This window comes from Heptranchias perlo, chromosome 6 (assembly GCF_035084215.1).
Source record: "Heptranchias perlo isolate sHepPer1 chromosome 6, sHepPer1.hap1, whole genome shotgun sequence".
In the NCBI taxonomy this organism is placed as follows: Eukaryota; Metazoa; Chordata; class Chondrichthyes; order Hexanchiformes; family Hexanchidae; genus Heptranchias; species Heptranchias perlo.
In genome coordinates this window covers 15,882,350-15,905,801 of record NC_090330.1, presented here as the reverse complement: position 1 = coordinate 15,905,801, position 23,452 = coordinate 15,882,350, and the positions used below count along the sequence as shown (strand labels likewise).

General features: G+C 45.0%; 1 protein-coding gene across 2 annotated transcripts in view; it reads right to left on the bottom strand.

Moving 5' to 3' along the window:
- Window positions 1–3,681: 3,681 nt before the first annotated feature.
- Window positions 3,682–23,452, bottom strand: part of LOC137322772 (nucleoside hydrolase-like) — a 30,457-nt gene continuing 10,686 nt past the window's right edge. Inside the window, exons 1-7 of one of the 2 annotated variants that reach the window (XM_067985807.1) lie at window positions 22,323–22,452; window positions 17,891–18,110; window positions 12,517–12,707; window positions 11,314–11,493; window positions 10,521–10,632; window positions 9,689–9,825; window positions 3,682–4,698 (exon numbers count right to left, since the gene is read on the bottom strand). In XM_067985807.1, coding sequence (XP_067841908.1) covers window positions 4,351–4,698; window positions 9,689–9,825; window positions 10,521–10,632; window positions 11,314–11,493; window positions 12,517–12,699 — 960 coding nt within the window. In that variant the 5' untranslated portion in view covers window positions 12,700–12,707; window positions 17,891–18,110; window positions 22,323–22,452 and the 3' untranslated portion in view covers window positions 3,682–4,350. Of the gene's footprint in view, window positions 4,699–9,688; window positions 9,826–10,520; window positions 10,633–11,313; window positions 11,494–12,516; window positions 12,708–17,890; window positions 18,111–22,322; window positions 22,453–23,452 lie in introns of those variants that run through there. The other variant, XM_067985808.1, reaches the window with a different exon arrangement.

Sequence of the window (23,452 nt, the reverse complement as noted above, 5' to 3'; positions counted from 1 at the left end):
AGGTTCTCCCTCAGTGCTGTTAGGGAGTTCCAGGATTTTGACCCAGCGACAATGAAGGAACGGCGATATATTTCCAAGTCGGGATGGTGTGTGACTTGGAGGGGAACGTGCAGGTGGTGTTGTTCCCATGTGCCTGCTGCCCTTGTCCTTCTAGGTGGTAGAGGTCGTGGGTTTGGGAGGTGCTGTCGAAGAAGCCTTGGCAAGTTGCTGCAGTGCATCCTGTGGATGGTACACACTGCAGCCACTGTGCGCTGGTGAAGGGAGTGAATGTTTAGGGTGGTAGATGGGGTGCCACTCAAGCGGGCTGCTTTATCTTGGATGGTGTCAAGCTTCTTGAGTGTTGTTGGAGCTGCACTCATCCAGGCAAGTGGAGAGTATTCCATCACACTCCTGACTTGTGCCTTGTAGATGGTGGAAAGGCTTTGGGGAGTCAGGAGGTGAGTCACTCGCCACAGAATACCCAGCCTCTGACCTGCTCTCGTAGCCACAGTATTTATATGGCTGGTCCAGTTAAGTTTCTGGTCAATGGTGACCCCCAGGATTTCCCACGGCAAATTTATACTCCACTGTCTCTTCAAGGTAGTACTGTAAAGTCATTGTGGACCTGGAACAGCAGCCTGAAGCACAGCCAGTAGACCAGGCCAAGACAGATACTTCATAGCACCCTGTGTCACCCTTATCAACCTTCGCAAGCACCAGCCTATGGGGTGCAGTTAGTGAGCTTGGGGAAGTATCATGAGTAAAGTCACAGGGCATAGGTGGGGGATTCGGCGATGGTAATGCCGTTGAATGTCAAGGGGAGGTGGTTAGACTCTCTCTTATTGGAGATGGTCATTGCCTGGCACTTATCTGGCGCGAATGTTACTTGCCACTTATGAGCCCAAGCCTGGATGTTGTCCAGGTCTTGCTGCATGCAGGCTCGGACTGCTTCATTATCTGAGGGGTTGCGAATGGAACTGAACACTGTGCAATCATCAGCGAACATCCCCATTTCTGACCTAATGATGGAGGGAAGGTCATTGATGAAGCAGTTGAAGATGGTTGGGCCTAGGACACTGCCCTGACGAACTCCTGCAGCAATGTCCTGGGGCTGAGATGATTGGCCTCCAACAACCACTACCATCTTCCTTTGTGCTAGGTATGACTCCAGCCACTGGAGAGTTTTCCCCCTGATTCCCATTGATTAGCCCACTAGAAGCCTTGGACGGTATATCGTCTTTTAGAGACACCGAAAGATCGGCAACAGGAAATGTCCGAGGTCAGGATTGAAATGACCGTCACCGAAACGGAGGACTGAGAGCAGTGAACAGAAGGTGAGATTCTCTCCAAACACTGCCTTGTTTTTGATCCTGTCCAACCAGAACTGCTCACTCTGTTCATCTCCCACATCGGGGGGAAATGTCCCCTCCTACATCTACCGGCTGATGAGTGAACACTACAACCCTGACAGCCATTAAATCTAATGCAATAAAACCCACTGAGACCCGAAAAAAACCAGACACAGACACTGAATGATCCGTGAAGAGATTTAAATGCATGTATGATAATGAGGTGGGAAAAGCTTATTGAATCGCCCGAAATAGCCGGCACATGTAATGTGTCATGAGTGGCACCTTTGTAATTGACTTCAGTGGAAATGGGAAATGGTTAGCACCATTTGGCTGTTATAGGCTGCTGGCCGTGATAAGCACGGACGGTGTAAGTGGTGGGGACTATACCATCATTGATATCTTCAAGACATCTCAAACACTTTCAGACCAATGAATTATTTTTCAAATGCAATTACTTGTTATATAGGCAAACACTCAATTAACTTGCACATAGCAAGGTCCCACAAACACAAATGAATAACTAGATAACCTGTTTTTATGTAGTGTTGGCTGAGGGAAGAATGTTTGCTAAAACACCAGGAGAATTCCCTGATCGTCTTTGAATAATACCATGGAATCTTTTACATCCACCTGAGCAGGCAGATGTGGCCTCAGGTTTAACATCTCATGCAAAAGATTGATTTCTGATAGAGCAGCAGTCCCTCAATATTGTGCTCAAGTCCACAGTTGGTCTTTAACCCACATCCTTCTGACTCTACCAGTTAAACCAACCTGACAGTCAGTTGTTTCGCACGTCCATGGGCAGCACCAAAGCTGATAGTCTAGACTATGACTGGAAGGAGGTGGAACCAACAAAGTTGTGCGCTAGTATCCTTGCCTTCCACTGACAGTACCAACCCTATGAAGCAGGCTGGCTGCAGGGCTCCTTGCAGTAGGTGTCACAGTTCTGTACTGGTTCCCTGCTGATCTAAAGCCTGTGGAGTCAGTTTCCCACGGTCATTGCCAGGGCCCGAAGATATGGTTGGTGACATTGTGGCAGTTGTGGCCAATTTGGCTGTAATGTCATGTTCTCTTTCTTCTTATACCACTTAAAGCATGAAACACTGTGATTCAAGTGCTTTCAAAGTGCATCCCCAGCAGCAAAGTAACAGTCACTTGTGTAAAGACACTGCACTTGATGTAATTTCCAGTTAGATGTCATGGAGCTTTCTAAGGTGGAATGAACATTCGTCATATGGGAGACGGTTTACAGATGTCATCTTTTTTAAGGATCGTTCTCTTCTGCAAAACTCTTGGTAGGAGTTTGTGTAGAGTCAGGTCCTCTGTTATATTGGTAACAATATAACCGCTAGTCTCATTATATAAACATCGTCACCATAGTCTTACTCAGAAAATACGTGAAATTTTAGTGGCAAACAATGTACAAAACAGTAGTTTCAAAATCAGAAAAAAAATGAACGCTCCAAACATAACCTCAAATATACTTTGTACCTTTAAATTGGGACTTCAACCAGCTTCTCTTTAACACCTGGTTATAATGGTTGGAAGTGCCACTGAGTGGGACTTCCATCCTGATATTGGAAATGGGAATTGGTCTGCGAAAGGCTCTCATTACCATGCTTGTTGCATGTATAGAAAGAAAGACTTGCATTTATATAACATTTTTCACGAACTCAGGATGTCCCAAAGCGCTTTACAGCCAATGAAGTATTTTTGAAGTGTAGTCACTTTTGTAACGTAGGAAACGCGGCAGCCAATTTGCGCACAGCAAGGTCCCACAAACAGCAATGTGATAATGGCCAGATAATTTTTTTTAGTGCTATTGGTTGAGGGATAAATATTGGCCAGGTCACCAGGGATAACTCCCCTGCTCTTCTTCAAAATAGTGCTGTGGAATTTTTTATGTCCACCTGAGAGGGCAGATGGGGCCTTGGTTTAACATCTGAAAGACGGCACTCACTCAGTACTGCACTGAAGTGTCAGCCTCGATTTTGTGCTCAAGTCTCTGGAGTAGGACTTGAACCTATGACCTCCTGACTCAGAGGCAAGAGTGCTACCAACTGAGCCATGGCTGACAGGCGACTGCCAAATGCGACAGGAGTGATTGACACAGTAATATAGGCCCAACAGAAATATGCACCCACATTTTTAGCAGGGAGAAATGATATCCATGCAGTTTCTCAGACCCCACTTTCACAAATTCTGCGACTGGTAGCTGTACTGCCTGGTGGAAAACTCACCCTTTTATGGTTATCTGAACTAAGGAAACAATTTTACAATAATACACAATGCAATGATTCAGAGTTATATGGGAATAAATACATTTAAAACTGTTTAGTTATATGCTACTTTTATTTTCTATTGATTCAAAACATACAATTGTGCCAGTACCTATTGAAAATCAGTGCTAATACACCAGGTTCAATACAAACAAAGCCCATTTTTACAAAAGGTATAACATTTCCATTTATCAGATTAAAATGCACGCAGCTTCCCGTAACTATATTGTTCTTCATGTAGAGCTCAAATAACTTCAAAATTTAAGCGAATAGTATGCCCTTGAAATGCAAATCTCTGAAGCAAACAAAATGTGATCAGTGCCAAATTAGGCCTGTTAATAAAATGAGAATAAAGTGTAAATTCCAGTCCATTTTTCCTACACCATCCATTTAATCCCCCAAGGGAAAGTTCTGCATAAGTACTCCCAATTCCTAAAGATAATCAAACAAATCTCCACAATAGTCATTCAGATCTACTATTTAACCCTTTACCTGCAGTCCACTTTGGCATTGTTTATAAAGTGTTCACAAACATTTTAACTGTTTCATATTATATTTGTCAGGATATAATATGTGTCCAGTTAAAAGCTCAGTTCACTCATACTGGATAAATATTGGTAATGTATCAGCAAAGGTTAAGTTTAACTATAAATTAAGTTTAAATCCTCATCACCATATAAAATGTACGTTCCTGGCACTGCTATTTTTTTTCCTTCCTTTCATTTGAAGCCTGCTGCATCCTATTTCAGAGCATTAATCAGCAGCTGCTTAAGCTTTTCAATATCACATTTCAAGAAGACAAAAGCCTTATGTTTAAGCTTCAATAGGCCGAGGGTATCCACAACCATCATCCCTCTGGTCAATGATCCATGCAATTCCACACTTACCCCATACTGGGCCTGTTCTGTAACAACACTCTCATCAATAACAGCAGCCATTGCATATGAATCACAGGACACAAACCCTTGTCCAAAATACAACTCTTTACTGCCTTGATTGCCTGTGGCAAACTCAGCGGTATGTGCAGTTATCTTCTTCATGAATTGAGCCTTTTCAGTACCTTGATTTATCCACTTTCGAAAAAACTCCTGCAATTAAAAAAACACTGGTATAGTAACGTAGTAACAGTTTCAGGCAGGAGAAGACTTTAGGTTCGTCGAGCCCACCTAGCCACAGTATTCGCTTGGTGCATTTCTAATAAACTGCCTGGTTCCTTCTTGAAGCCCATTAAGGCTTCTTATTCCATCACCCATGTTGGTAATCTGTTCCACATACTTGTCAGCCTTTTAGTAAAAAAAGTTCCTTCTGCATTTCCTGTTTTATTTTGTTCTCAATTTGTAAATACATCACATTACAATTTGTAAATACATTACCCACCTCTTAAAACATCCACATTTAAAACGGACAGTCGCTTATAGCGGCCAAAAAGCGATAACCATTACTCATATGCATTAAAGTCAATTTCAAAGTCGCTAGTTAAAGCATCTTAAGTGCTCCGTTTATTTCGGGTAAGAACAGCTCTGCTTACTCATTAGTTCGCATCTGGTTAAGGTGCACCGAATGCCAGAACAAATATAAGTAAATATCAGTAATGGTGGCCATGAAACTACCGGATTGTTGTAAAAATCCATCTGGTTCACTAATGTCCTTTAGGGAAGGAAACTTGCCGCCCTTACCCGGTCTGGCCTATATGTGACTCCAGACCCACAGCAATGTAGTTGATTCTTAATCATCCTCTGAAATGGCCTAGCAAGCAACTCAGTTGTAAAATCTCGCTACGCAAAAGTCATAATAAGAATAAAACAAGACGGACCACGCGGCATCGGACCACTAGGCACCGGACATGACAAAAGCAAACCAAGCCCAGTCGACCCTGCAAAGTCCTCCTCACTAACATCTGGGGATTTGTGCCAAAATTGGGAGACCTGTCCCACAGACTAGTCAAGCAACAGCCTGACATAGCCATACTCACAGAATCATACCTTTCAGCCAACGTCCCAGACTCTTCCATCACAATCCCTGGCTATGTTCTGTCCCACCGGCAGAACAGACCCACCAGAGGTGGCGATACAGTGATATACATTCAGGAGGGAGTGGCCCTGGGAGTCCTCAACATTGACTTTGGACCCCATGAAATTTCATGGCATCAGGTCAAACATGGGCAAGGAAACCTCCTGCTGATTACCAACTATTGCCCTCCCTCAGCTGATAAATCAGTCCTCCTCCATGTTCAACACCACTTGGAGGAAGGACTGAGGGTAGCAAGGGCACAAAATGTACTCTGGGTGGGGGACTTCAATGTCCAATGTCCAAAGAATGGCTTGATAGCACCACTACTGACCAAGCTGGCCAAGTCCTAAAGGACATAGCTGCCAGACTGGGCCTACTTGACCTCGTCCTCACCAATCTACCTGTCACAGATGCATCTGTCCATGACAGTGTGAGTAGGAGTGACCACCACACAGTCCTCGTGGAGACGAAGTCCCGTTTTCACACTGAGGACACCATCCAAAGTGTTGTGTGGCACTACCACCGTGCTAAATGGGATAGATTCAGAACAGATCTAGCAGCTCAAAACTGGGCATCCATGAGGTGCTGTGGGCCATCAGCAGCAGCAGAATTGTATTCCACCACAATCTGTAACCTCATGGCCCGGCATATTCCTCACTCTACCATTTCCAACAAGCCAGGGGATCAACCCTGGTTCAATGAGGAGTGTAGAGGAGCATGCCAGGAGCAGCAGCAGGCGTACCTAAAAATGAGGTGCCAACCTGGTAAGCTACAACTCAGGACTACATGCATGCTAAACAGTGGAAGCAACATTTTATAGACGGAGCTAAGCGATTCCACAACCAACGGATCAGGTCGAAGCTCTGCAGTCCTGCCACATCCAGTCGTGAATGGTGGTGGATAATTAAACAACTAACGGGAGGAGGAGGCTCTGTAAACATCCCCATCCTCAATGATGGCGGAGTCCAGCACATGAGTGCAAAAGACAAGGCCGAAGCATTTGCAGCCATCTTCAGCCAGAAGTGCAGAGTGGATGATCCATCTTGGCCTCCTCCCAATATCCCCACCATCACAGAAGCCAGTCTTCAGCCAATTCGATTCACTCCACGTGATATCAAGAAACAGATGAGTGCACAGGATACAACAAAGGCTATGGGCCCCGAAAACATCTCGGCTGTAGTGATGAAGACTTGTGCTCCAGAACTTGCCGCGCCTCTAGCCAAACTGTTCCAGTACAGCTACAACACTGGCATCTACCTGACAGTGTCCTGTCCACAAAAAGCAGGACAAATCCAATCGGGCCAATTACCGCCCCATCAGTCTACTCTCAATCATCAGCAAAGTGATGGAAGGTGTCGTCGACAGTGCTATCAAGTGGCACTTACTCACCAATAACCTGCTCACCGATGCTCAGTTTGGGTTCCGCCAGGACCACTCGGCTCCAGAACTCATTACAGCCTTGGTCCAAACATGGACAAAAGAGCTGAATTCCAGAGGTGAGGTGAGAGTGACTGCCCTTGACATCAAGGCAGCATTTGACAGAGTGGGGCACCAAGGAGCCCAAATATAATTGAAGTCAATGGGAATCAGGGGGAAAACTCTCCAGTGCCTGGAGTCATACCTAGCACAAAGGAAGATGGTAGTGGTTGTTGGAGGCCAATCATCTCAGCCCCAGGACATTGCTGCAGGAGTTGCTCAGGGCAATGTCCTAGGCCCAACCATCTTCAGCTGCTTCATCAATGACCTTCCCTCCATCATAAGGTCAGAAATGGGGATGTTCGCTGATGATTGCACAGTGTTCAGTTCCATTCGCAACCCCTCAGATAATGAAGCAGTCCATGCCCGCATGCAGCAAGACCTGAACAACATCCAGGCTTGGGCTGATAAGTGGTAAGCAACATTCGCGCCAGACAAGTGCCAGGCAATCACCAACTCCAACGAGAGAGTCTAACCACCTCCCCTTGACATTCAATGGCATCACCATCGCTGAATCCTCCACCATCAACACTCTGGGGGTCACCATTGACCAGAAACTTAACTGGACCAGCCACATAATTACAGTGGCTACAAGGGCAGGTCAGAGGCTGGGTATTCTGTGATGAGTGACTCACCTCCTGACTCCCCAAAGCCTTTCCACCATCTACAAGGCACAAGTCAGGGGTGTGATGGAATACTCTCCACTTGCCTGGATGAGTGCAGCTCCAGCTCAAGAAGCTCGACACCATCCAGGACAAAGCAGCCCACTTGATTGGCACCCTATCCACCATCCTAAACATTTACTCTCTTCACCACTGGCGCTCCATGGCTGCAGTGTGTACCATCTACAGGATGCACTGCAGCAACTCGCCAAGGCTTCTTTGACAGCACCTCCCAAACCCACGACTTCTACCACCTAGAAGGACAAGGGCAGCAGGCACATGGGAACAACACCACCTGCACGTTCCCCTCCAAGTCACACACCATCCTGACTTGGAAATATATCGCCGTTCCTTCATCGTCCCTGGGTCAAAATCCTGGAACTCCCTTCCTAAAAGCACTGTGGGAGAACCTTCACCACACGGATTGCAGCGGTTCAAGAAGGCAGCTCACCACCACCTTCTCAAGGGCAATTAGGGATGGGCAATAAATGCCGGCCTCGCCAGTGACGCCCACATCCCATGAACGAATATTAAAAAAAAATTGTTAATGTTCAATTACCTTTTGTGTACTGAAGCCCTTCTAATCTCTTCTAAGTGGTGTGAAGTTACAGTTAGTACTGAGCACAGACTGCAGTTTAAATAAAGCTAGTTGCATTACGTGCAGTCTTGTTTAGCTTATTCAATGATGATCAACATTCTTGTTGATTACTGTAATAGCACTACCACATTATTCCGACCATTGCGTATAGTGGACAAATATGCGGTGGGGCTGTATGACCCTTATGACACATATCCGCTCCATCACCAAGACTGCCTACTTCCACCTCCGTAACATCATCCATCTCTGGCCCTGGCTCAGCTCATATGCTGCTGAAACCCATATCCATGCTTTTGTTACCTCTAGACTCGACTATTCCAATGTTCTCTTGGCTGGCTTCCCATCTTCGACCCGCCATAATCGTGAGCTCATCCAAAGCTCTACTGCCCATATCCTAACTTGCACCAAGTCCTGTTCATCCATCACCCCTGTGCTCTCTGACCTACATTGGATCCTGGTCCGGGAAGGCCTCAATTTTAAAATTCTCATCCTTGTTTTCAAATCCCTCCATGGCCTCTCCCCTCCCTATCTCTATAATCAACTCCAGCCCTACAACTTTCTGAGATCTCTGTGCTCCTCCAATTCTGGCCCCTTGTGCATCCCTGATTTCCCTTGCTCCACCATTGGTGGCCGTGCCTTCAGCTGCCTCGGCCCCAAGCTCTGTAATTCCCTCCCTCAACCTCTCTGCTTCTCCATCTCTCTCTTCTCCTTTAAGATGCTTCTTAAAACCTACCTCTTTGACCAAGCTTTTGGTCACCTGTCCTAATGTCTCCTTATGTGGCTCGGTGTCAAATTTTGTTTGATAAGGCTTCTGTGATGCACCTTGGGACATTTTACTATGTTAAAGGTGCTATATAAATGCAAGCTGCTGTTATGTCATTATGTTCTGTGCACAGCGGAAAAGCTTACTTGGATCCAATTTGTCTAAACCTTTCATAGTTTTAAACACTTCCATCATGTCTCCTCTCAGTCCTCTCATTTCAAGAGGGAAAAGACTCAGGGTAGTCAATCATTCCTCATACGTCACTCCCTCAAGTTTTGGCAACACACAAAAATAAGTATTTTAGATCTTCAGAGATAACTAGAAGGGAGCGTTTGACAGAATTCAAAATCTATGGCCATTGTTACTTATATTATTGGGTTTGCTTTAGTCAAAGGGGTGAAGAAAGTAGAATGATTTCGTTGTATTCGATTCCATAAGAACTAAGCATGATGACATTTGTGCTGACACTATTTCCTATGATGACAAGCCCAATTACAGCAAACACACTGTGCATGTGCAGTCGCAGCTTCTTGTTTTGAGATTGTTATTGCATATTTTGAACAACTTACCCAAGGTAGTGGATGGCGGAGACAATATTCCAAAGTGGCAATGTAGGTGGGACATGTGAAGTGGCTCAGAACAATGGAAGCTGCATCCGGGTCTGTGACAAAGTTAAACTCGCCGCAGACTCTCACGTTCCCTTTGGCTGTAAATAAAGCAGTAGGGGTAAGGTTCAAGAGCACAAAATTGACATGATTCAGCACTAACTAACTATCTTGCTCAGAGAAGCCACGATAATGACCGGCAAGCAAAAAAACAAAGATGCTTTAAGCAGTGCTCGTCTGCGGGGAGGTAGGGACGACACTGATGCTGACGTTTGGCTCCACATGTACATTTAGCCCTTTGGTATCTCACCCATTCTTCAAGTGTTAGGACAACGTCCTGACAGGATGTTCGGTCATGGGTGGCGGCAGAGTTGAGCACAATCCTTTCCTTCCTCTGATGTTCATAGAATCATAGAATGGTTACTGCACAGAAGGAGACCATTCAGTCTATCGAGCCTGTGCCAGCTCTTTGTAAGAGCAATCCAATTATTCCCATTCCCCTGCTCTTTCCCCGCAGCCCTGCACATTTTTCCCTTCAATTATTTATCCAATTCCTTTTTGAAAGCCACGATTGAAGCACACCTAAAACTTACTGCAGGGGTCACTGGATGGAATTCAGAGGCAGGAACTCAATTTGATTTACTTTTCTAAATCAACCAGACTGGAGATGGATCCTGGGACCTTTATGCCTGTACTGCCCAGTTCCACACTGGACAGTACATTTACAGATGAGCTAGTTGAATGTGCTCAATAATCTAATCTCAGAGAGTAGTGTAAACCAGGCCATCCGGCATACCTTCCATGTTTCCTCCCATGATATACAAACTTTTCAGCTTTGAAGGAAAAGTGGGGTCTATTTTAGCAGCCAGGGCTACATTGGTCAGGGGTCCAACAGCAATGAGAGAGACCTACAAGATGATAGAAAGGTATTTAGCACAGCAACAGTGAGGCATTCAGTCCTTTGTGTATTGTAGTAGTATGAAGGATTATTTTTATATTGAGATTAAAGTCTATTGCAATGTTTGTAGACTTTTCCAAGTTATTGTATCATATATTACATTCACAAAGGTACAGTGAGTATTCAACTCCATTCACCCTACTTAAGAACTGTTAATAAAAATACTATTTTGTTATTAGAGACAACTCAAATCCCAATACACTAGCTTCATTGTCCTTATTAACAAAACCTGGAGAATTACTAGCTCAAATTATAGTTGAGATATTCAAAAATTCTTGTCCTTATTAAGCAAATTTGAACCTGTTCTTGATTAGACTAGATGGCCCAGAATTTCAGCTTATCTACAGCATCAGAGTGGAGTTGCACCCTTTCTTCCTGAGGAAATTCGTGTGGAACTGATTTATGCCGGTTTTACGCCGAAACATCGCTATGCGCAAATTTCCTCGATCATTTGCAGCGCACCCTTGATACACCTTCCAGAACCCACTGTTGCTCAATTACATAGCATTGCTTCCATGCAAAAGACTAGCTCACACAAGTTATCTGCATTTACACCAGCAATCCCCCAAAGCAAATATCGTAAAGCCACTGGCCGCCAGGTTTTTACTTTCCCAAAACCTGCACATCTCACCTGACCGGAATGTTCAGTGGCTATCCTTATCATGGCATTCACCGCGTGTTCATCTTTTATGTAGTCTAGCCCTGGAGCATCAGGGTCTGGAACATCGCCCAGCCCGTCCTTCCCATGGTAAGCAGGGTCGTGCAGACGTTCTCCAAGGAGAGCAATATTTGCACCCCGGTACACTGGAATCTGTGCACACATGGAAAAATAGTTTTCAGAAATACTGAACGTCACACTGCATCATATCTGCTGTTCAGTAAAAACAATGACAGTGTAAGAAAGATGGAAAATAATTTTATATAACATCTCCTCTGAACGGCTAAGTTGGTAAATAGACAGCCCAATGCTCTAGTGAGCTGTAAAAATCAGGCAGTTCCCAGATTCAGAATTGTTGGCATGTGCTAAACTACGATAGGGCCTGTACAATTGGGTCCAATGCCTCAGAGTAGGGAGAAAATCAGCCAGATTTCAAACTCTTGATCACTATTCAGCAAACCTCTACTAGATAGTGCACATCAATATCGAGCGAGGATTGGGTTTGACTCAGCAACGATGCTTCCCTGGGTGGAATAGCTTATCAGCACCCACTGCTGACACTCACACCTCGTTAGGTGGGTGAGGATTTGGAGGGCTGTCTCTACTGGTAAAACTGCTTTCCTGCATTACACTGTCTACTGGACAGGAGGGAAGAAAACTGGGAAGAGGAAAATGCTGGGGAAAAAATATAATTTCATAAATGGGAACAAAGAAAAGCAATGCAGCTATTGTAATAAGTATGTAACACTTTTTAATGGGCTTAGAGTGAACCCTAAAAATTATATATACACATACACACATGCATTGTATATATCTACACAGAAACACATGGATTTTATATATCTAAGTATATCCATAATAATGATATCCATTTTCAAATAGCTCAATACACAGGTTTAGAGAGCCGACAACAGAAGTAAAAAGGGCAGCATCATGTTTATTATGAACACAGACAAAATCATTGAAATACACACACATACACACACACATGTATATACATACATACACAAACACTCAATGTAATTATAAGCTAGTGCCAATAGTAAGCATTTTGACAAAAAGAATAAATATTTTTCGTAAAGACTATAAATGTGTTTGGTTCTCCTATGAACTGAGTTGTTACTGAACAAAAAGTCACACTCACAGATACTTGCACCTGTGCTCTCCATCACCTACCTCCAACCTTTGACAAAGTTTTAGCACTCGAAGCACATTTTTGCACACATTTTCAATGCTTGTGTTTCCGTGACAACATGTTATACCCAGAATCTGCACATTAGGAGCTGCTAGAACCATCATCATTGCTTGGGCATCATCCACCCCACAGTCGACATCTAAAAGCAACATCTTCTTAGCCATCTTGGAATCTGAAGAGTTTAAAAAAAAAATATGGTACCGTTTAATAATGTAAAGGTTAACAATAATTGATAGCTTAAGGATTAAAAGAGTACTTTGTAAGCAGTTTGATAATTCGACTAAACATCAATGCTGTTTACTAAGAAATTATAAGACTGATTTTTCTGGTCTCCCCGCCCCCTGCCCACTGTCCCGGCCGAAGACATTTCCTGTCCCACATGTTTTTTTTATTCGTTCATGAGATGTGGGCGTCGCTGGCAAGGCTGGCATTTATTGCCCATCCCTAATTGCCCTTGAGAAGGTGGTGGTGAGCCGCCTTCTTGAACTGCTGCAGTCCGTGTGGTGAAGGTTCTCCCACAGTGCTGTTAGGAAGGGAGTTCCAGGATTTTGACACAGTGACGATGAAGGAACGGCGATATATTTCCAAGTCAGGATGGTGTGTGACTTGGAGGGGAATGTGCAGGTGGTGTTGTTCCCATGTGCCTGCTGCCCTTGTCCTTCTAGGTGGTAGAGGTCGCAGGTTTGGGAGGTGCTGTCGAAGAAGCCTTGGCGAGTTGCTGCAGTGCGTCCTGTGGATGGTACACACTGCAGCCACAGTGCACCGGTGGTGAAGGGAGTGAATGTTTAGGGTGGTGGATGGGGTGCCAATCAAGCGGGCTGCTTTATCCTGGATGGTGTCGAGCTTCTTGAGTGTTGTTGGAGCTGCACTCATCCAGGCAAGTGGAGAGTATTCCACCACACTCCTGCCTTGCGCCTTGTAGATGGTGGAAAAGCTTTGGGGAGTCAGGAGGTGAGTCACTTGCTGCACAATACCCAGCCTCTGACCTGCTCTTGTAGCCACAGTATTTATGTGGCTGGTCCAGTTAAGTATCTGGTCAATGGTGACCCCCAGGATGTTGATGGTGGGGGATTCGGCGATGGTAATGGCGTTGAATGTCAAGGGGAGGTGGTTAGACTCTCTCTTGTTGGAGATGGTCATTGCCTGGCACTTGTCTGGCGCGAATGTTACTTGCCACTTATGAGCCCAAGCCTGGATGTTGTCCAGGTCTTGCTGCATGCGGGCTCGGACTGCTTCATTATTTGAGGGGTGCAACTGTACACTGTGCAATCATCAGCGAACATCCCCATTTCTGACCTTAAGACGGAGGGAAGGTCATTGATGAAGCAACTGTAGATGGTTAGGCCTAGGACACTGCCTTGAGGAACTCCTGCAGCAATGTCCTGGGGCTGAGATGATTGGCCTCCAACAACCACTACCATCTTCCTTTGCACTAGGTATGACTCCAGCCACTGGAGAGTTTTCCCCCTGATTCCCATTGACTTCAATTTTACTAGGGCTCCTTGGTGCCACACTCGGTCAAATGCTGCCTTGATGTCAAGGGCAGTCACTCTCACCTCACCTCTGGAATTCAGCTCTTTTGTCCAGGTTTGGACCAAGGCTGTAATGAGGTCTGGAGCTGAGTGATCCTGGCGGAAACCAAACAGAGCATCAGTGAGCAGGTTATTGGTGAGTAAGTGATGCTTGATAGCACTGTTGACGACACCTTCCATCACTTTGCTGATGATTGGGAGTAGACTGATGGGGCGGTAATTGGCTGGATTGGATTTGTCCTGCTTTTTGTGGACAGGACATACCTGGGCAATTTTCCACATTGTCGTGTGGATGCCAGTGTTGTAGCTGTACTGGAACAGTTTGGCTAGAGGTGCGGCCAATTCTGGAGCACAAGTCTTCAGCACTACAGCTGGGATGTTGTCGGGGCCCATAGCCTTTGCTGTATCCAGTCCACTCAGCCGTTTGTTGATATCATGTGGAGTGAATCGAATTGGCTGAAGACTGGCTTCTGTGATGGTGGGGATATCGAGAGGAGGCCGAGATAGATCATCCACTCGGCACTTCTGGCTGAAGATGGTTGCAAACGCTTCAGCCTTGTCTTTTGGACTCACGTATTGGACTCTGCCATCATTGAGGATGGGGATGTTTGCAGAGCCTCTTCCTCCCGTTAATTGTTTAATTGTCCACCACCATTTACGACTGGATGTGGTAGGACTGCAGAGCTTTGATCTGATCCGTTGGTTGTGGAATCGCTTAGCTCTGTCTATAGCATGTTGCTCCCGCTGTTTAGCATGCATGTAGTCCTGAGTTGTAGCTTCACCAGGTTGGCATCTCATTTTTAGGTACGCCTGGTGCTGCTCCTGGCATTCTCTACTAAACTCCTCATTGAACCAGGGTTGATCCTCTGGCTTGTTGGTAATGGTAGAATGAGGAATATGCCGGGCCATGACGTTTCAGATTGTGCTGGAATATAATTCTGCTGCTGCTGATGGCCCACAGCACCTCATGGAGGCCCAGTTTTGAGCTGCTAGATCTGTTCTGAATCTATCCCATTTAGCACGGTGGTAGTGCCACACAACATGTTGGATGGTGTCCTCAGTGCAAAGATGGGACTTCGTCTCCACGAGGACTGTGTGGTGGTCACTCCTACCAATATTGTCATGGACAGATGCATCTGTGACAGGTAGATTGGTGAGGACGAGGTCAAGTAGGTTTTTCCCTCACCACCTGCTGCAGGCCCAGTCTGGCAGCTATGTCATCAGGACTCGGCCAGCTCGGTCAGTAGTGGTGCTACCGAGCCACTCTTGGTGATGGACATTGAGGTCCCCCACCCAGAGTACATTCTGTGCCCTTGCTACCCTCAGCGCTTCCTCCAAGTGTTGCTCAACATGGAGGTGGACTGATTTGTCAGCTGAGGGAGGGCAGGAGGTGATAATCAGCAGGAGGATTTCCTTGCCCATGTTTGACCTGATGCCATGAGATTTCATGGGGTCCAGAGTCAATGTTGAGGACTCCCAGGGCCACTCCCTTCTGACTGTATATCACTGTACCGCCACCTCTGGCACAGGACATAGCCAGGGATGGTGATCGAAGAGTCAGGGACGTTGGCTGAAAGGTATGATTCTGTGAGTATGGCTATGTCAGGCTGTTGCTTGACTAGTCTGTGGGACAGCTCTCCCAATTTTGGCACAAGTCCCGAGATGTTAGTGAGGAGGACTTTACAGGGTCGACTGGGCTTGGTTTGCCTTTGTCGAGTCCGGTGCCGAGTGGTCCAATGCCGGGTGGTCCGTCCGGTTTTATTCTTATGACATTTTTTAGCGAGATTTTACAACTGAGTGGCTTGCTGGGCCATTTCAGAGGGCAATTAAGAATCAACCACATTGCTGTGGGTCTGGAGTCACATATAGGCCAGACCAGGTAAGGACGGCAGGTTTCCTTCCCTAAAGGACATTAGTGTCTGGGGTTGAGGGCACCCCAGACACAAATCCTAGCAATGCCAAAGGGGGAGGAAATTGGAGCACAGCTGCAGGCCTCCAGCTGTGTTCCTAGCTACTGGCATTGGGACCTTGAGCAGCAACCTTATTTTTCAATTTTTAAGCTGCCCCCACCCCGTGACCCCCGCAGCACCTCTGATCCTCCAGTGGTCTGGTACAAGCCCCATCACCTGCCTTATTCAGGCACTGCTCCACTTCAGTGTCCGATGGGCCAACAAGAAAGAAAGTGAGGCAGGAAATTAGGAATGCTCCCCCTTGCCTCATTTACATGCCAGCAATGGACCAGAGTCTTTTGCAGAAGCAGCACTGCCAGTCCCCCCCTCCCCCTCCCTCTCCCCCTCCCCCCCCCCCCCCCCACCCCGTCCTCCTTCCTCGTCCCCAACCCAATTGAAACCCGAAAATTCTGGTCCAACATAAAGGGAGTGGAGATCTGGCAAAACATGTCTTTGAATCCTGTCTCCTGTCCTTTGTGTCCAGGAAATGAGCGATCTCTGGAGGCAAAGGTCAGGAAAATTGGCCCCTTTATGTGTGGATCATCAGGATTTCAATGAAGTGCAGAAAAGCTAGTTGTTCATTTATTCAGCTATTCAAGCTAAGCATCGACTTAGAAGTTATACAACACTTTTAACGTAGAAAATATTTCAAAGTACTTCACATTGGAGAAACATGTACTGAGCAGCGGTAGAAGCAATGATGGAAGAGTTATATTGATGACTGAAGACATGATCACACAATTAGGTTAGAGCAGCTTTCAAAGGTGGGGAGAGAACTAGCAATGTGGGAGAGTTTAGGGAGGGAATCCCAGAGAGCAGGGCCAGGACTGAATGCTCCACCACTGATATGATGGAGCGGGGGGTGGGCTGTGGGCAGGGGATACACAGGAGGCCAGAGTTGGGGGACTGAAAAGCAAGGCTGAGCTGGTGGTAGTTGCAGAGGTAAACTGAGGTGGGGCCATACAAGGATTTGTAAATGAGGACAGGATTTTCAATTGGATGTCCTGGAGGACAGGAAGACAGTGGAAGTTGGCAAGGATAGGGATGGTGGGTGAGTGAGACTTAGTGCAGGACAGCAACCAGGAGGCAGAGTTTTAGGTGACTTGCAATTTGTATAAGTTGGAGCATGGGAGGGCAGTGAGGAGGATCTTGGAGGAGTTGAGTGTGGAAATAGCAAAAACATGCATAAAGGCTTCAGTGGCTTTGGGAGTGAGGAAAGATTGAGGGTGGATTAAGTGGTCTTGGTAGTGCAGAAGATGTGGCATTTGAAGGTCAACCCAGGATTAAAGAGGGCACAGGGGTTGTAGACAATCAGCTTCAGTTTGAGTGTGCATTTAGGGAAGGGGGATGAAGTTGGAGCTGAGTGGGGGGAGGGGGGAGGGAAGACGGGGTTTGTCTTTCGTGGAGGGAGTTCTAAACAAAATACAGAACACGCCATGATGTGTGATTGTAGGTCCATACTGATGAAGGATCCCACCTGAAACATTTTTTCTTTCAGATGCAGAATGATTTGATGTACATTTCCAGCATTTTCTGTTTATATTTCACACCATACAGTGTGTTGATTATGTATTTAAATGTCTATAATTTGTGAATTTTTGATAAATATCCACAACATTTGTGAATATTTGATGGATGGATCAGGGCTTTGTAGTGAAGTGCTCCTATCTGAAATTCCACATAAAGTGAAAGGCAGGTGGTTTGGTATACTGCAATTTCGTGTTAGAATCAGAATGAGTCTCAGATCACAAATATGTTCGTCTGTTGCCTAGTTCTGTATTTTTCTTCCTGGGGGATTTTTCTGTTATTAGTAACGCATGACTATGAAAGTTAACCTTCAAATTTTCTTTTTCTTTTTTAAACTTAACACTCACCCGTCTGGGTCACAACTTGCAGAATTTTTGTATCTTTCTTTTTAAATGAAGTAAGTTCTCAGTTTCAGCTGTACTGCCAAGGAGAGGGAAACGTCAGCCTGAGGCACCTTTCTGCGCTTCCTGGTGACTGGCTACTTAGCAGCAGAGACTTGGAATTAGTTTGCTGGCCTGCTCTCTGAGCAGGGGAATGATGTGTGGCAAAGAAGATCTCAAGAGACAGCTGAAAAATCAACAAAAAAAAATCACCATGGTTTAAAAAAGAATTAAACAAATCTTACGGATTAAAATCAAAAGTTCTGATTTTTACAAAATACATTGTTCACGGTGACAAAGCTCTAAATCATTACTTCATGAAGATTGCTAATTACCAGGCTCAACAATGTGAGAGAAATAGAACCTGCTGGGACCTGAACGAACACGACACGAAAGACAGCTCACTCAACTAGCAAGGCTGACTATACTGTCATGGATATAAAAGAAAGACTTGCATTTATATAGCGTCTTTCACAATCTCAGGACGTCCCAAAGTGCTTTACAGCCAATTAAGTACTTTTTGAAGCGTAGTCACTGTTGTAATGTAGGAAACGCAGCAGCCAATCCTCGCACAGCAAGCTCCAACAAACAGCAACGTGATAATGACCAGATAATCTGTTTTAGTGGCATTGGTTGCAGTATAAACGTTGGCCAGGACTAGTGGCCACTCTTTGAAATAGTGCCATGGGATCTTTTATATCCTCCTGAGAGGACAGACGGGGCCTTGGTTTAACAACTCATCTGAAAGACTGCACCGGAGTGTCAGCCTTGATTTTGTGCTCAAGTCTCTGGAGTGGGATTTGAACCCACAACCTTCAGACTCAGGTGAGAGTCCTACCACTGAGCCATGGTTGACAGTTTCTTTAGGATTTGGGTAATTTGGAAGAAAAGGACAGATTCTGCACAGGATTTAAAACACTTCACAGTCCATGTCTGCCTTGGATTATAGATTCATCCAAATAAGTAACCTTCACAATGTTTTAATTACAATGTTAGCTGTTTTTTATGCATCTTTATTCAAATATCTTATCTAGAGATTGCATCACTATGAAGGATTCTCCTTTTGACTTTCGAAAGCATTTTTGTTGAGCAATTAATTTTGTGTTGCTTGATCAATTGGTCTTGTTCATATCACATTAAAAGTACAGCACAGAAACAGGCCATTCAGCCCAACTGGTCTATGTCAGCGTTTATGCTCCACACGAGCCTCCTTCCTCCCTACTTCATTTAACCGTATCAGCATATCTTTCCATTCCTTTCTCCCTCGTGTGTTTATCTAGTTTCCCCATACTTATTCATCCTGTTGAGTATTGTCATGACCAGTGAATCTAACCTTTCAGATGGGTTGATATCCCATGCCTGTTGCTATGACAACAATTTGAATTTATATACCGCCTTCAACAGAGAAAAATTATCCAAAGCTGGCAATCATGCAGGGAGGGGGTATTTTAACTGGCAGTGGGTTTTTGGGCAGATGGGTGGTGTGCGAGCATCAAACCCCCCCCCCCTCTGATGGGCTATTGTAACTCCCAGGCCTCATTTGCATCCCGTTGGGAAGCTGCCCACCCAAAATGGGCAGAAAGAGGTAGCTGGCTGGCTGCTGGTAGGCAAAAATCAGACGGCCCGGAGGCTCCCTGCTGATAGTTTTGTAAGTCCGGGGTAGGGGTGGGGGGGGGGGGAGGGGGGATGTTTCAGCAGAGACTTGGGGCTAAGAAGTAGGGGTTGCCCTGGGCAGCAGAAGCCTATTCCTGCTCCTCCTGACTCCACAAAGGCAGGCGCCTCGCTCAGTCAGCGGTTAAAATGCCACCGTGGCCCTAATGATATCTGTATTAATGGTCAGGCAGGCATCTCAGCTGCCTATAAAAAGGTCCCAGAAGGACAGGTGGCAGGTGGGAATGGAGCAGGAATATGGCGGTAGGTTTTCGGAGGTGATTTTAACACCTGCTCCATTCCTGCAGGGTGGAATGGGTTAAAATAGTTTTCTTCCCCAACCAATGCAAGCTCACTGAAATATGCATGCTAAAACATGTGCCACACTGATTACTCCTAATGGCCCACTCATCCTCAGATGGAAATTGCCTTCATAAACTCCTTAAAAAAGTTTTGCTAAAATATACATTCAAACAAAAGTGTTTCACACTCAAATCTATAAAACTAGACTACAAAATTTCCCCGTCTCTCACAGCTGACCAACTATCAACTCCACAAACATCAACAGCCCAAGTATCTCTCACATTGCTGCATATTCAACCATAACACCATCGGCCATGTTTTCATGCAAAAGAATCCTCACTTAACGTACAACAATATAAATTCGTCAAACATTGAATTTAGTCCAGCAGTACAATGCTGAACATGAATTGAGCTGATTCGTTTGACTTAGGAGATAGGATTGGTGTTACTGTTCAGTTTTACAAGCAAGTTGTTCTGTGAAGTGTGCCTAAATGAAAACACCTCAAAATTGTCACAATAAGAGTCAGTGTATTGCACTGCACTGGATTTATACCTTCAAATCACTACAACAATTATTTTTGGGGTTGTCATCATTTTTAAGGAAGAATACTTCTTTAAACTTTTTCCATGATGTGGAGATGCCGGTGATGGACTGGGGTGCACAAATGTAAGGAATCTTACAACACCAGGTTATAGTCCAACAGTTTTATTTGAAAATCACAAGCTTTCGGAGATTATCTCCTTCGTCAGGTGAGTGAGCACTCACCTGACGAAGGAGATAATCTCCGAAAGCTTGTGATTTTCAAATAAAACTGTTGGACTATAACCTGGTGTTGTAAGATTCCTTACATTTAAACTTTTTCAACAGCTAAGGAAATTGAAACCCATATAACCAATTATAAAGATAATGGAACATGCTGGAAACTGAACTAAAAACAGGAAATACTGGAAATAAACAGTGCGCCGATCAGCATTTGCATAGAGAAAGAGTAGGTTGACCTTTCATCAGAATCGAAAAGTTAAAGGTGAGAAAGCTTTTAATTAGTGTTGAGTAGAATGGGCCTCTACTCTCTGGAGTTTAGAAGAATGAGAGGTGATCTCATTGAAACATATAAGATTCTGAGGGGTCTTGACATGGTAGAGGCTGAAAGGTTGTTTCCCCTGGCTGGAGAATCTAGAACTAGAGGGCATGGTCGCAGGATAAGAGGTCGGTCATTTAAGACTGAGATGAGGAGGCATTTCTTCACTCAGCCTATTGCTCTTGCATAGAGCCAGCGTGGATTCGATTGGCCGAATGGCCACCTTCCATTGTGTAACATTTCTATGATGCTATGAGGGTTGTGAATCTTTGGAATTCTGTACCCCAGAGAGCTGTGGATGCTCAGTTGTTGAGTATATTCAAGGCTGAGATAGATACATTTTTGGACTCTAGGGGAATCAAGGGATATGGGGATCAGGCAGGAAAGTGGAGTTGAGGTTGAAGATCAGCCATGATCAGATTGAATGGTGGAGCAGGCTCGAGGGGCCGTATGGCCTACTCCTGCTCCTATTTCTTATGTTTCTTATGTTCTTATGAACACAAGGTAGAAAAAAAACAACAGGTGCTGCAATCATGAGGATGCTAATAAGTTGAATGGCTTGTCGACTGTTTATTAGGAAAGCAGGAAACTGGTAGATAATACAGAAGATCATCTCATCGAGGCCATCAAAGCACAGCAAAAGAACAAAAGAACATGAAAATAGCTAAGGCAGTAAAATTCATGGGAGAGACCCACACAAGTAGCCAAAAAAAGCCTTGTCGTTCTGTTTCAGCTTTCAATTCTGAAGTTCTTTACCCAAAAAGTAAACCTGTCTTTTCCCTGCTGTGTATATCCAACATTTTCTAACATTAATAATCATAGGTTTTGTTTACTTATTTTAAAAACTCGTTTTAAATCTGATTGATCACAAGAGTTTAAAGCTACACAAGTACAAGTTTGCAGCTGATTTATCAACGGGACCCTTGGTTTCAAAGGGGAAATGTTCTTTATCAAGTAAAGAGTAAAATACAGTAGAGGCTGGAAGTCTGAGACAAAAAACAGAAAATGCTGGAAACACACAGCAAGTCAATCAGCATTTGTGGGCGAGCACGTGAAGGTTACAGTACGGAAGGTGGCCATTCAGCCCATTGAATCCAGGCCGGCTCTATGCAAGAGCAATAGGCTGAGTGAAGAAATGCCTCCTCAACTCAGTCTTAAATGACCGACCCCTTACGTTCCCTCCGCAGATGTTCATCATCAAGTTTGGTAAAAATGTTTTTTTTAAGGTTGTTATTGAAGCAACATGCATGTTTAGGTACACAGTCCAACACCAAGACATTTCTCAGCACATTCATTTTCCAAAAATATTCCAACCAAATTAAAAAGATTCAGTGGTCATTACAGTACTGAAAAGGAATTCCACCCACCACGATTGTTGTTCCTGTCCAATCTGGTTTTCTTTTTATTTATTAAGGCACTGTATGTATTCAGCTATTCAACGGTTTTCACTTTTCTCCAGAAAACAATAACTTGCAGCTGACGAGCACTAGCTTCTTGCTTCGTATGGCTGCTGTAACTTTATCATCTGCTTGCAGAGGGTGTAAGTGCTTTCATAGCAAAATAGGTCTACGCCCAGAACTTTTTGGTAGTCTTACCCTCCAGGCTATAATATGTGCGCTGAAGTATGAGCCATTGAGTTGAAATTAAAAAAAGCAAGTTGTGACCAGACTAGGTTTAGAATAATGCACAATTTGAGGAATTTAACTCTGCCCAGTTTCCAAAGATTCCCAATGCTTGAGAAGTGACTTTATGAAGGTTTAAAATTTGGATAGCATTCTTTTCAAGTACAAAAAGATAAACTCGATTTTCGAGTGAAGTAGTGGGCGCGTTGGGGGCTCAGAAAATCGTGGAAATCCCGAGCATGTTCGGAGACCGGCTCCAACCCGCCAACTTCCGGGTTCCCCATTGACGCATCTGGGTGCGCGCGCCCCCCACAAAGTGGAAGTCCCACCAGCAATTAAAGCCGGCGGGATGATACTTTGCATAGTTGTTGAGGTAGTTTAAGCACGTGAACTACTTAATTGTCTCCACATTTTGGCAGGGGTCCGATTTTGAAGCATCCTCAGCGTGTTTCCCATGCTGTGGGAAACACTCCCTGTTGCAATGGACGTGTTTCAGCCAACAGCCGGTGGGAGATGCAAATGCTTATTTGACAGATGGGGAGAAAACGTCATTTATTGCAGCAGAGCACTCTGTCACTTCAGACAAAGTTTTGGCAGCAAGACCTTTGTGTTTTCACTCAAAATTCTGCTGTTCAAACATATTTAACTACTTTGCGGACCCCCTCAAACTCACACTGCCAGAATGAGGGGCGCCATCCGAGGACGAGCAACATCACCAGCCTCGCCAGGCACGGCGTCCACCTTGGCCACGTGGAGCTCCACAACACAGTGCTGCGCAACAGGCACCTGCACAAGAGCACAGAGGGCAACAACAAAGAGAGCAATGTCGCAGAGCCACAGAGTCTACAGACTGAGGCTCAGCTTCCTGGACCTTT